Below are 10,175 nucleotides of genomic sequence, written 5' to 3'. Positions count from 1 at the left end.
TAAACTTGTGCACTCCAGCTAAACTTATCGTGGGGGCCAGTATCGATTATTTTTATTTTATTATCGATGTATAAGTGCAACTTTCGATAGAAGGTATTTGCCACTACAAATGAGCTGGTCACACCATATTAGAGCGTTGCCATTAAGTTGAATTTTTTTATCGAAAGGTTAAAGATTTTCGCTGCTGCTCAAAAGCTCATTTTAAATGGCTTTAAATAGTTGAATAAATACACATTAAAGGCGAAAGTGTAAAGTAAACATAATAATTGCTGGTTTGAGTTCGAAAACAATGTTTTTAAAACATTTGCCAGTCGTGTAATTAAACTCAAGTAAGCAGCGCACGTACGCACAGACATCCACACACACACACATAAGCACACAGTCGCCACGAAAAACAAGTTCTTAAAAGGCAAACTAACACAAAGAAGCAACAGCTTGCAGTCTTCACTTGGGCTTTATGATGGGCACAAGCAGCGGCATTAAAACTGAAGGTGAGCCAAGCTGAAAACTTGTACGCCCAACTCTGCTAATGCGTGTAATAATGTGTTGTTCTTGCTTTTATTTTTTTTCTGGTTACAGAGCCCCGTGCAATGGGCTTGAATCACCCAACCGGTAGCAGCAGCAACAGCAATGCAGCAGCCGTTGCAGCCGGAAATGCCGCTAGCTCCGCTGCAGCCGCCGCTTCCCTCTCATCCGTGGAGCTGTGCCTTGTGTGTGGCGATCGAGCGTCCGGCCGTCATTATGGGGCCATCAGCTGCGAAGGCTGCAAGGGCTTCTTCAAGCGATCCATACGCAAGCAGCTGGGCTATCAGTGCCGAGGGGCCATGAACTGTGAGGTGACCAAACACCATCGCAACAGGTGTCAATTCTGTCGGCTTCAAAAGTGTTTGGCCAGCGGCATGCGAAGTGATTGTAATTTTCGTTTAAGTCGTCGTCTCAAAATCTCCCAAAAAACCACAACTGCACGCACCCCACACACACACCCTCACATTCATTTACCCAAAGCACACGCATGCACACACACACATACACACACGCACAGCAAATGACATGTTATTTTGTGAAACGATGCTCGCAGTTTGAGTGCGAATCTGGTAACTCCTATTTACTTGAGTTCTGATTAGATTGTTATAAGCTTAAGAGCTGCCACCTGGCAATTTGTATAAGTTGCCACCAGGTAGGAAATCCGATTTTCCACGATTTTCAATGAATTGTTTTCAAAATGTGTAGCTTTTCGATCACATATATCGTCTATATATATTGTTTTCATCATTATCACCAGCTGATCCGATAAAGTCCTTCTTCCTGTTTCTTTGCTAGACCAATTGTTCTTTATTATTATTATTATAAATACTTAAACATATTGAATTTTCAAAAACAATTTCAAATAATTCAAGACAAAGATTATTATTACCTGAACCTAATGTATTTGTTCCTTCGAAACTCAAATGTTGTCATGCCCCAATACTAACACATACATGCATCACGCTTGCTTGTACACACACTCACCCACACCTGGTTACCTGCATATTCACGCACGCTTATTTACACACACACACACATACACACCTCTACCATATGCAGCACATCATGTACCGTTATTTAACTGCAACACTCGCTAATTGCTTTCTCTTTTCGATTTTCTGTGCCACCATCTGCAGCCGTGCAGCACGAACGCAAACCCATTGTGGATAGAAAAGATGGAATCGTCTCTGGCGCAACGGGCAGCGTCTCTGGCTCCTCAAGCACTGCGGGCGCCTCCAGTGGCTCTGCGGCTGGCAAGTCCGGCTATCAGCAGGTGCGTGTGAAGCAGCAGCAGCAACATGCCTCGGCGGCAGCTGCGGCAGCCGCATCGGCGGCTAGCGCTGCGTTGTTTCAGCATGCAGCCACGCCCCCGGCCAGCACGGCAACAACGCCCTTTGGGCTAAGCGAGAATCTATTCCCCATGAGCCTCAACTTTGCAGAGCTAACACAAACCCTGAGTAAGTGCAGCCCTCCAGCAGATTGGCTTCCAATAAGAAATGTCAATTTTTCAGTGCTCGCCACGCAGCAGCAACAACAACAGCAGCAGGCGGCAAGCAGCAATGCGCCCAGTCACTGTTATTCACCGGAACTGGCCAAGCCGGAACTGGACGAGGATGAAGATGATTCGATGGACAACAGCAGCACCTTGTGCCTGCAGCTGCTGGCCAATAGCGCCAGCAATAATAATTCACAGCATTTAAACTTTAATGCAGCAGCTGCCGCTGCCGCCGCTGCTGATGCAACAGCGCTGCCCACACCCGCCACGGTTGGTCTCATACAAAGCTCGATGGACAAGCGTGCCATAGACAAGGCGCTGCAACTGCTACAGCCCATACAGCAGCAACTGGACAGGAATCAAGGCGGCCAGAATACAGCAGCGGCTGCGCTGAGCATTAAACCCGAATGCGATTCGGATGCGGAGGACAGCGGAACGGAGGATGTTGATGCCGATCTTGTGGAGCACATGGACTTGGACTTTGAATACTGTAGTCGTGGCGATTTTGTGGCTAACGAAGCAATTTTTGCCCAGGATCTGTTCGCGTCCGAGGCGCAGTGTGCGTTCCACGTGCAGCCGCCGGCACTAGTCCATTCATATCTCAATATGCATTATGTATGCGAAACGGGCGCCAGGATCATTTTTCTGACCGTGCACACGCTGCGCAAGGTGCCTGCCTTTGAGCTGCTGGACGCGCACACACAGATGAAGCTGCTGCGTGGCGCTTGGCCCGCATTGCTGGCTGTGGCCCTGGCCCAATGCCAGCGCCAGTTGGCCGTGCCCACGATCATTGGACAGCTGGTGCAGAGCGTGCGCCAAGTGGCGGACATTGATAAAATTGAGCCGCAAAAGATTGCAAAGCTGGCGCAAATAACGCGCACACTGCACGATTTTGTGCAGGAGTTGCAGACACAGGATGTGACAGATCTGGAGTTCGGCCTGCTGCGTCTGGTGTTGCTCTTCAATCCGCTGATGCTGCAGCAGAACCGACGTGAGCGTTCACTGCGCGCCTATATAAAGCGGGTCCAGCTCTATGCGCTCTCCACGCTGCGCCGCCAAAGCGGCGGCGAGGAGCGCGCGAATGGACTGTTTGCTAGTCTCCTGCCGCTAAGCGTACTGGAGTCGGAGCTGACCGAGGAGCTGTTCTTTGCCAATCTGGTGGGGCAAATGCAAATCGATGCGATGATACCCTTCATACTGATGATGTGCAACAGCAACGGGCTGTAGGCACCGCAGACACAAAGTAAGACTGATGGGTGGCAGCAAGCGAGGGGGGTGGCAAACTTGCGCCTAGTGCGGACAATACTTAGCTATAGCTTAAACATAAATTATATATTAATACATTATTGCATTATACACTGCGGAAATTCATTTTTCTGCTAAAAAAGTTGAATCTAACTTGCAATTTGTACGATCTGCGCCTGATTCTTATTGGCGTATTTTCCAATTAGATTCAGATTCTAGCAATCAGATTCTACTGTAGAGTAGCAGTAGAAAACGACCTGCAATATTATAAAGAAAAGAAACAGAAGCATTTACTTAGTGCAATGCTTGGCATGCCTTACAGCCAACAAATGCTGCAAATTGATTTACTTTAAACCTAAACTAACTGACAGACAAGTTAAACAGCTTCTGAAACTCATCATTGAGCCGTCTCGGAGTTGATCTGAGGTTTCTTTGCCGGCCTGTGCCTGTTGTGTACCTCATCGTTGTGGCCTTCGCGATTGCGCGCAATTTCAATGGCCAAAAATTGGACGCGAAAAACAAATATTGAGTTGTCTGGTGAGAATTCCTTGCTGGCATCGGCTCGCATCAGAGTGCCGTACGAATAGTCTTCCATTTTATTAAATTTCTCGGCGAATTGACGCCACTTGAGCTTCTCTGTGGCCGATTTGAGTATTTCATCGCTGAGGCGAGCCACTTGCAGATCGGGAAAGTCTTGTCGGAAGGTGGCATAGATCTGATCATCGTAGGGCGTTAGGCGCAGCTGTGCGGGCGGCACGCTGGTCAGCAACTAAGCGAAAGTTAAGTGTGTTATATATACATTTATAGTTTGATAATTTATTATACTTACATTGAAATGCACTTCCGCATGCTCGAGCGCTTTGGCAGCCCACATTTCCTCCACGAGAGAATCGTTCCCGAACTCCTCGGCTGGTCTTGAGAGCATCGAAGCGCCATGCTATGTGTATTGATTATATTTGTTTGCTTTAAAATATTCTTTATTTTAATCAACATACCATTAACTCCATTTTAAAGTGTGTTTATACAAAAAAAAACCTGCACGTTTCAATTGCGGCACTCACAATGCGCGCCGACAAGTGCACTTATCGATATATCGATATGTTGTTCAAAATGAAACTAAATCGATAACTTATGCGTTCAGTCGTACGTTTTATTTTAAAATTCCACAATCTTGTTTTGCTATAGCATTTCATTTTCATTTCTGTCACTTGTTTCGTCTGTACAGAAAATTTAAACAATTTACACACTTGTTTATAGTTTTAAAAGCAGACACATGTTATAAAAAACCTTCTTAAAATTTTAGGGGGCAATATGTTTCAAAACATAAGTTTTACGTTTTTGTGCGCCTTGGCGTTTATTTCGTGGTCGTTGTTATGCTATTTACACGCCATAGAGGAGCTGCCAACTAAATCAGATTACATCGTGGAACTGTATACAGGTAATTGTGCTTAGGACCCTTTTGAATTGAACTTAATTTAATCGTATGTTTAGAGCGTCCCACCCTCGGAGATGTGCCAAATTATTGTGCTAGCCAACCGGAACAAAATAACATTATAGATCGTTTATTTGATATGCTCAAAACCTACGGACTTGTCCTTATTACCACTGTGGCGCTGTCCAAACTGTTGCAGTGGTTAGAGTTGCAGGCACAAACTTGTATGAAAAGGGATGAAGAAATACTTGCACTTCCTTTTATCGCAAGCATGCCGATCGAACCCAGCGAAGAAAACGATAACAAAGTGGAGACAGTCGAGACAGTGAACACCGTGGAGGAAGTTGATGCCATGGAAACCGTGGAGAACGTGGACGCAGTGGAGACCATGGAGACCATGGAAACCATGGAGACCATGGAGACCGTGGAGACCGTGGAGACCATGAAGACTATGGAGACAATGGAGACCGTGGAGACCATGGAGACCATGGAAACTATGGAGACCGTGATGGCATTGGAGACTATGGAGACAGTGGAGTCCGTGGAGAGAGTAGAGGACGTGGAGACCGTGGAGGAAGCTAAGATAGTGGAGAAAGTGAAGAAAGTGAAGAAAGTGTGCGAACCAGAAATTTCGCCTAAAATTCTACAGGAAAATGTCGAGCTGAGAGAGCAGTTGAATGATTTGCAGGCGCGTTGTCGTGAGCTGCTTCAGGAACTGCGCGCTGTCAACAGCAACAGCATAAGTAGTTGCACTGAGCTACGCTGCAATCCATCCAACGGCAGTTTCAGCGGTTCTGATACGGATAGTTTTCATAATACTGACGAATCTTCGGGCGTGGTAATGTGGAAGCAGCCCGCTTCCATGAAATCTAGTGGACTTTCCGTGGTGCAGTGTCCCGAGTCTTCGTCTTCAACATCGCAGAACGTGTATGTCACCCACAGCCACTATCACATTAATTTTAATGGACCGGTGCACCTAACAAAGCAAAACATAAATATTGGCATTTCACGGCCAAAGAAATTACGCAGACGAAGTGAATTTTTGCAAGTGTGGGGCACATTCATAAAAGGTCCTAATGAGCGGCCCATGTTAACGGGTATAAATAATATCTTGATGTGAAAGGCGCACAAATCTGTATATATATATATATATTTATTACATTTATTTGATTTCAAAAAACAGTTTTTTTGTGGTAGATTTCTTAGTATAAAAATTTGCGACCACACTAATTGCGCGCAAAACTATCGATTACTCGATAGGTGGCATCGAAAAGTAATGCGCAATCGATAGCGGCGCTCACGGCTTGTGCAGTGCATCAAATTTAACCGGCAGTTTGTTTCTTTCGGTCGTCGTCGCGTGACTTATGTGCGCGGACTATTTTATTGCTTCAGTTTATCTCAAAAAGTGGTGCGTTTAAAAATTTCGATTATATGAAACAATAATTCGCGTTTCTTATTAAAATCTCCGCTAACGCAAATTATATTACATTATAGTATGTGAAACTGCAAATCACAGACATCACCGCAACTAGAATTCGGTGTTCGTTGAAGTGCGATCGCGATTAGAAAATGCAACAGTGATAAACATCAGAAGAGTTTGCCATAAATTATGCGCATCATGTTCTGCAAAAATTAGGCATATGCATCTTTCGGTACGATTGTTGTAGTTTTTGCAGTTACTGTCCATGCTGTTTAACTGTTTGCGTCTTATATTGTTGTGGTAGTATTTACATTTCGCTGCTAAGCTCAGTTTTATCTCGTTGACTGCTGCGAATGGGCATTGCTTGTTTCTTGTTGCATTTGATTTGTGCATTATCACGCCCACATACACACTTATACACATGTATAGAAAGCACGCACACACGCAACCTGCGGGATAATCATTCAAAATAACAACAGTAATGTGCACCACTCTTTCGCTCTCTCGCCCTCTCTCTATCTACCAGTGTTGCCTTATTGAAAACTGTTGCATTTTTAAGTTAATTTATTTGTTTGTCAAAACAAACACCAAACACGATATGTTTTTGCAAACTTTGTATTTTTATTTTGTATTTTTGGTGGTCGCTGCTTTGTGGTCGATCTTACGCTTGTCTAAAAATAGCCGCCTGCCGCTGATAAAGCAACAGATCACTCTCACTATCGGTGAGCATAAGAAGCGTTGCTGCTGCTCTCTCTCTCTCTCACACTCTCCCTCTCAGTCTGTCATTCTCTCCCGCTTTATCTTAATGTGTGTGAGTAATTCTTGCGGCATTTTGATTTTTGTACTGAATTTGCCGTGGGGCAGATAAAACAGCTGAGCTGTCCTCTGCCCAGGAATTTGCTGGCGCTGCATTTCCAATTCTATATTTTTTATGTATACACAGTTTTTGTTTTGCCCCACAGTCAGAAGTGTTTAACTGTTGAATCATCAACAAGTTGTTGTTGCTGCTCTCTCAAGCGCTATTTCTTTCCTTTCGCTATTGTTGCTTATGTTTTGTTTTATGCGAATAAATCACATTTGCTTCTGATTTTCTTTAACCTAATGCAAATTCTTAGCGGAAATGTCAACAAATTTAAAGCTTCAAACGTACTCAGCCACACATATTCGTTTACAAATACATATGTACATATGCAGTGCATATGCATGTGTTTGTATGCAGCTTAACTGCGCTGCCTACGTCGCGCATAATAAAGATTAACGCATTTCTTATCAAGCGTTGATAGCAGAGCAGGCGACATATACAGCAACAACAACAACAATATCAACCACAATACAACCAAAGAGCAGAGCGAGCATTTGAGCTTCGCTTTTTGCCTGCTTCGCTCAAAGACACATACACACACACACACACATAACCACTTAGTAGGCACTGATATCTCACGCGTTGCCGTTGACTTCGCTGATTAGCATTAACTAAGCCACAGCAACAACACGAGCGCGTTTAGTTTCGTTGTATTATTTATTTGTTTTCTGGTTTTCAGCTGCACACCCACACACACGCACACACACATATTTACACCTACATAAGTAAATGGCGAGAGAGAGAGAGATAGAGAGTGGCTGTCGCAGCAGCCGCAGTTGACGCTTTATTTTCGCGCTGCTGCTGATAAAATAAAGAACAATATTAATTTAAGTTTAAAAATAGAATTTCGCTGCAGATGCCTGTTGTCTGCATGTAAGTCTGTATCTTTGTGTGTGTGTGTTTGCATTTGTACCAGTGAGCGGCAGGCAAAAAGTTGCTCACGCATACAATAGCAACAACTCTGCTTGATCTGCCTGCCTGTCTGTGATTGCGCTCTCGCTCTCTGAGCGTGAGGTTGGGGCCACCTTAGCGTTCGTTTTGCTCCACGCTTTTCAGTATTATTCTATTCGCCTGCGTTTCAAGTTGGTCTTCACGGATTGCAGCCTTTGTGCACGCATACATACACAAACGAGATATATACATACACATATGTACGCATGTATGTATGTTTATTGTATATTTTGATTGGGGCAAAAGAGTGCGCCATCGTTCGGTGTGTTTCTTGTTTCTGGAACAACGACAGCAAAGTAAAAACAAAAAAAAAAACAAAAAATAATAACAAAAACATTTAAAATATTTATGCAACAATTTTCAAATGCTCAGCAGATCGTATGCGTATGCGTGTATATGTGTGTGTTTCGTTTTGTGATATATTTGTAAAATTTGATTGTAAAACAGAAAACAACAAAATGTGTTAATAAGAATATTTGCACATCTACTAATTTCTGATAATTAATATTTAGTATTTTTTGTTGCTCTCCGCTTCTGTTGCAGTAGCATTCTTTCTCTCCCTCTCTCATTTTCTTTCTTTCGTTACGATCTTCATATAAATGTGTATGTGCGTGTGTGTATATGGAATCACAAAACATGCGGAAAAACGCTTGGCATAAAAAAATAAACGAATTGAGTGAATTTTTTTAGGCGCTCCTGGAAAAAGATAGGAGAAACCATCGAGCTGAAAATGTAAATATAATAAAACTCATGATAAACGCACTCGAAACCGAATGCAAAGCATCTTTATCTAGGCTGTAAAAAGTTGCCCATGCAAATAAATTTTAATAGAATATACATGCATACAATTGCTTATGAGTTTTCCATTCTTGCCAATGTCGCTAGGGACAAATCTAAAATAGAAATCATTCTGAGGGTAGTTACATGCACATTCAAGCATACAATGCATTAATATCTACAGGCCTTGCTTTGAGGTTCGTTTCTCGACCCTACCAAGTTTTAATTTCTAGACTTTTATTTATAGCTTATGAAGCAAAATGCCGCCCATATAAATAGGTCCACGTTTAAATCAAACTAATCTTATTTATTTAAAGAGATTTGGAGTTAAGTTTTTTAATTCTGGTAAATGTACATTTCTAGAATGTCTTATGTCTATCCTTGGTCTCATCTCTCTCTTTCTCCCATTTGCAATGCATGTTCTTACTCTTCTAGTCAATTTACCGCTAAAATCATCATTAGCGCTGTCTCGCTCTGGTCGCTCTGCTTTATCTACATGCTTGTTGTTTTTGTGAAAGTGTGTATATATAAATATGCATATATATGTATATATATATATATGTATATATGAGTACTAAGTAAAATGCATATCATTAACTATAATATATTTCATTCAAAAGCAAATTTTATAAAACAAAACAAATAAATACCCAATCGAATATATACGACAATAACAAACCCAATTGCGGCGCGATAATAACAAAAACCACAACAAAGTGAACAAGTGCTAAGCAATCAAAACGAAAACCAAAGGCATTTAGAAGAATTTACAACACTGTGCGAATGTAACACGAATGTAAATCACACAATAAGAAGAAATTCAATAAGCAAACGGTTTATCTACATAACTGTAAACCAGAGCAACGTGGGAGGCGTCGCAGTGCGCTCTGCGAGAGAGTAAAAGAGTGTATGTGAGAGAGAGAGAGAGAGAGAGAGAGAGAGGACAACAAATTGCGTGATCGTGCCAAGCAACGCACAAGGCCATCCAATAATAATGTGAGTAACCCATCCGCCTTTGTTTCTACTATATATGTTCTATAAGATCTTGCCTTTGTTGATATTTATTCGAAAATTGTAAGAATTTATAATATTCAAATGCGGAACGATTTGGAATGGGAGCAAGGATACAATTTAGATCGTAGTATAAATCGAATTTAAAAACGAAGTAAAATGACAGACACTTTGAGCGAAACATATTAGGCTGATTTTTGGCGAAAATCCACCGCTTTGGGTGGAAATGAGTTTCGTGTATAATTACTATTATATTAATTTCATGAAAATGTATATCTTGAAACCAGTTGGGATTTCCAAAGCTAGCAGTTATGGAGCCGTGGAGCAAGCTGAGTTAGAGGTCAGACGCATTGCATTTCATGAATGGAAACCTTGATAATGCATCTTTGTTGTGACCAGATTCGCTCCAATTGCTTCTGCTGCACCGGCATCGGCTCCGACTCTGATTCCGATTCCG

The 10,175-nt window shown here is 42.5% G+C and overlaps 4 protein-coding genes across 8 annotated transcripts in view; 3 read left to right on the top strand and 1 right to left on the bottom strand.

Annotated features, from left to right (window-relative positions):
* Positions 1-152: 152 nt before the first annotated feature.
* Hr78 (Hormone-receptor-like in 78) lies at positions 153-3,376 on the top strand. Of its 3 annotated transcripts, none has more exons than XM_064685041.1 (4): positions 153-491; positions 580-831; positions 1,662-1,982; positions 2,037-3,376. In XM_064685041.1, the coding sequence occupies exons 1-4, from the start codon at positions 458-460 to the stop codon at positions 3,245-3,247; spliced, it is 1,818 nt and encodes a 605-aa protein (XP_064541111.1). In that variant the 5' UTR covers positions 153-457; the 3' UTR covers positions 3,248-3,376. The 3 variants fall into 3 exon arrangements, with proteins under 3 accessions (XP_064541111.1, XP_064541110.1, XP_064541109.1); XM_064685040.1 differs by having other exon boundaries at positions 580-906; XM_064685039.1 differs by having other exon boundaries at positions 580-912.
* A 178-nt stretch (positions 3,377-3,554) lies between these two features.
* LOC135430395 (protein PBDC1) lies at positions 3,555-4,377 on the bottom strand. The gene is made up of 3 exons (XM_064685064.1): positions 4,261-4,377; positions 4,095-4,202; positions 3,555-4,034 (listed from the first exon to the last, which is right to left on the bottom strand). The coding sequence occupies exons 1-3, from the start codon at positions 4,270-4,272 to the stop codon at positions 3,663-3,665; spliced, it is 492 nt and encodes a 163-aa protein (XP_064541134.1). The 5' UTR covers positions 4,273-4,377; the 3' UTR covers positions 3,555-3,662.
* A 109-nt stretch (positions 4,378-4,486) lies between these two features.
* On the top strand, positions 4,487-5,879 carry LOC135430389 (uncharacterized). The gene is made up of 2 exons (XM_064685055.1): positions 4,487-4,703; positions 4,757-5,879. Exons 1-2 carry the CDS (start codon positions 4,577-4,579, stop codon positions 5,815-5,817), a joined length of 1,188 nt encoding a protein of 395 aa, XP_064541125.1. The 5' UTR covers positions 4,487-4,576; the 3' UTR covers positions 5,818-5,879.
* A 298-nt stretch (positions 5,880-6,177) lies between these two features.
* Positions 6,178-10,175, top strand: part of LOC135430374 (receptor-type guanylate cyclase Gyc76C-like) — a 47,157-nt gene continuing 43,159 nt past the window's right edge. Inside the window, exons 1-2 of one of the 3 annotated variants that reach the window (XM_064685027.1) lie at positions 6,178-6,349; positions 9,328-9,703. The gene's annotated coding sequence lies outside the window, so the exon portion shown is untranslated. Of the gene's footprint in view, positions 6,350-8,098; positions 8,227-9,327; positions 9,704-10,175 lie in introns of those variants that run through there. The other 2 variants (XM_064685026.1, XM_064685028.1) reach the window with 2 other exon arrangements.

Source organism: Drosophila montana, unplaced genomic scaffold, assembly GCF_035044405.1.
Source record: "Drosophila montana isolate Dmon_TW-CO22-7 unplaced genomic scaffold, ASM3504440v1 contig_3003_1, whole genome shotgun sequence".
In the NCBI taxonomy this organism is placed as follows: Eukaryota; Metazoa; Arthropoda; class Insecta; order Diptera; family Drosophilidae; genus Drosophila; species Drosophila montana.
Note: the sequence above shows the minus strand (reverse complement) of the source record. Positions and strands in the feature narration are given on the sequence as shown.

What these genes read in the sequence shown, in the direction of transcription:
- Hr78 (XM_064685039.1), top strand. Translation starts at nt 458, where the DNA reads ATGATGGGCACAAGCAGCGGCATTAAAACTGAAG. An exon ending in CAGCGGCATGCGAAGTGATT is followed by an intron (nt 913 to 1,661) that starts GTAATTTTCGTT and finishes CACCATCTGCAG; the next exon opens with CCGTGCAGCACGAACGCAAA. An exon ending in AGAGCTAACACAAACCCTGA is followed by an intron (nt 1,983 to 2,036) that starts GTAAGTGCAGCC and finishes TCAATTTTTCAG; the next exon opens with TGCTCGCCACGCAGCAGCAA.
- LOC135430395 (XM_064685064.1), bottom strand. An exon ending in ATGCGGAAGTGCATTTCAAT is followed by an intron (nt 4,035 to 4,094) that starts GTAAGTATAATA and finishes ACTTTCGCTTAG; the next exon opens with TTGCTGACCAGCGTGCCGCC.
- LOC135430389 (XM_064685055.1), top strand. Translation starts at nt 4,577, where the DNA reads ATGTTTCAAAACATAAGTTTTACGTTTTTGTGCGCCTTGGCGTTTATT. An exon ending in CATCGTGGAACTGTATACAG is followed by an intron (nt 4,704 to 4,756) that starts GTAATTGTGCTT and finishes TCGTATGTTTAG; the next exon opens with AGCGTCCCACCCTCGGAGAT.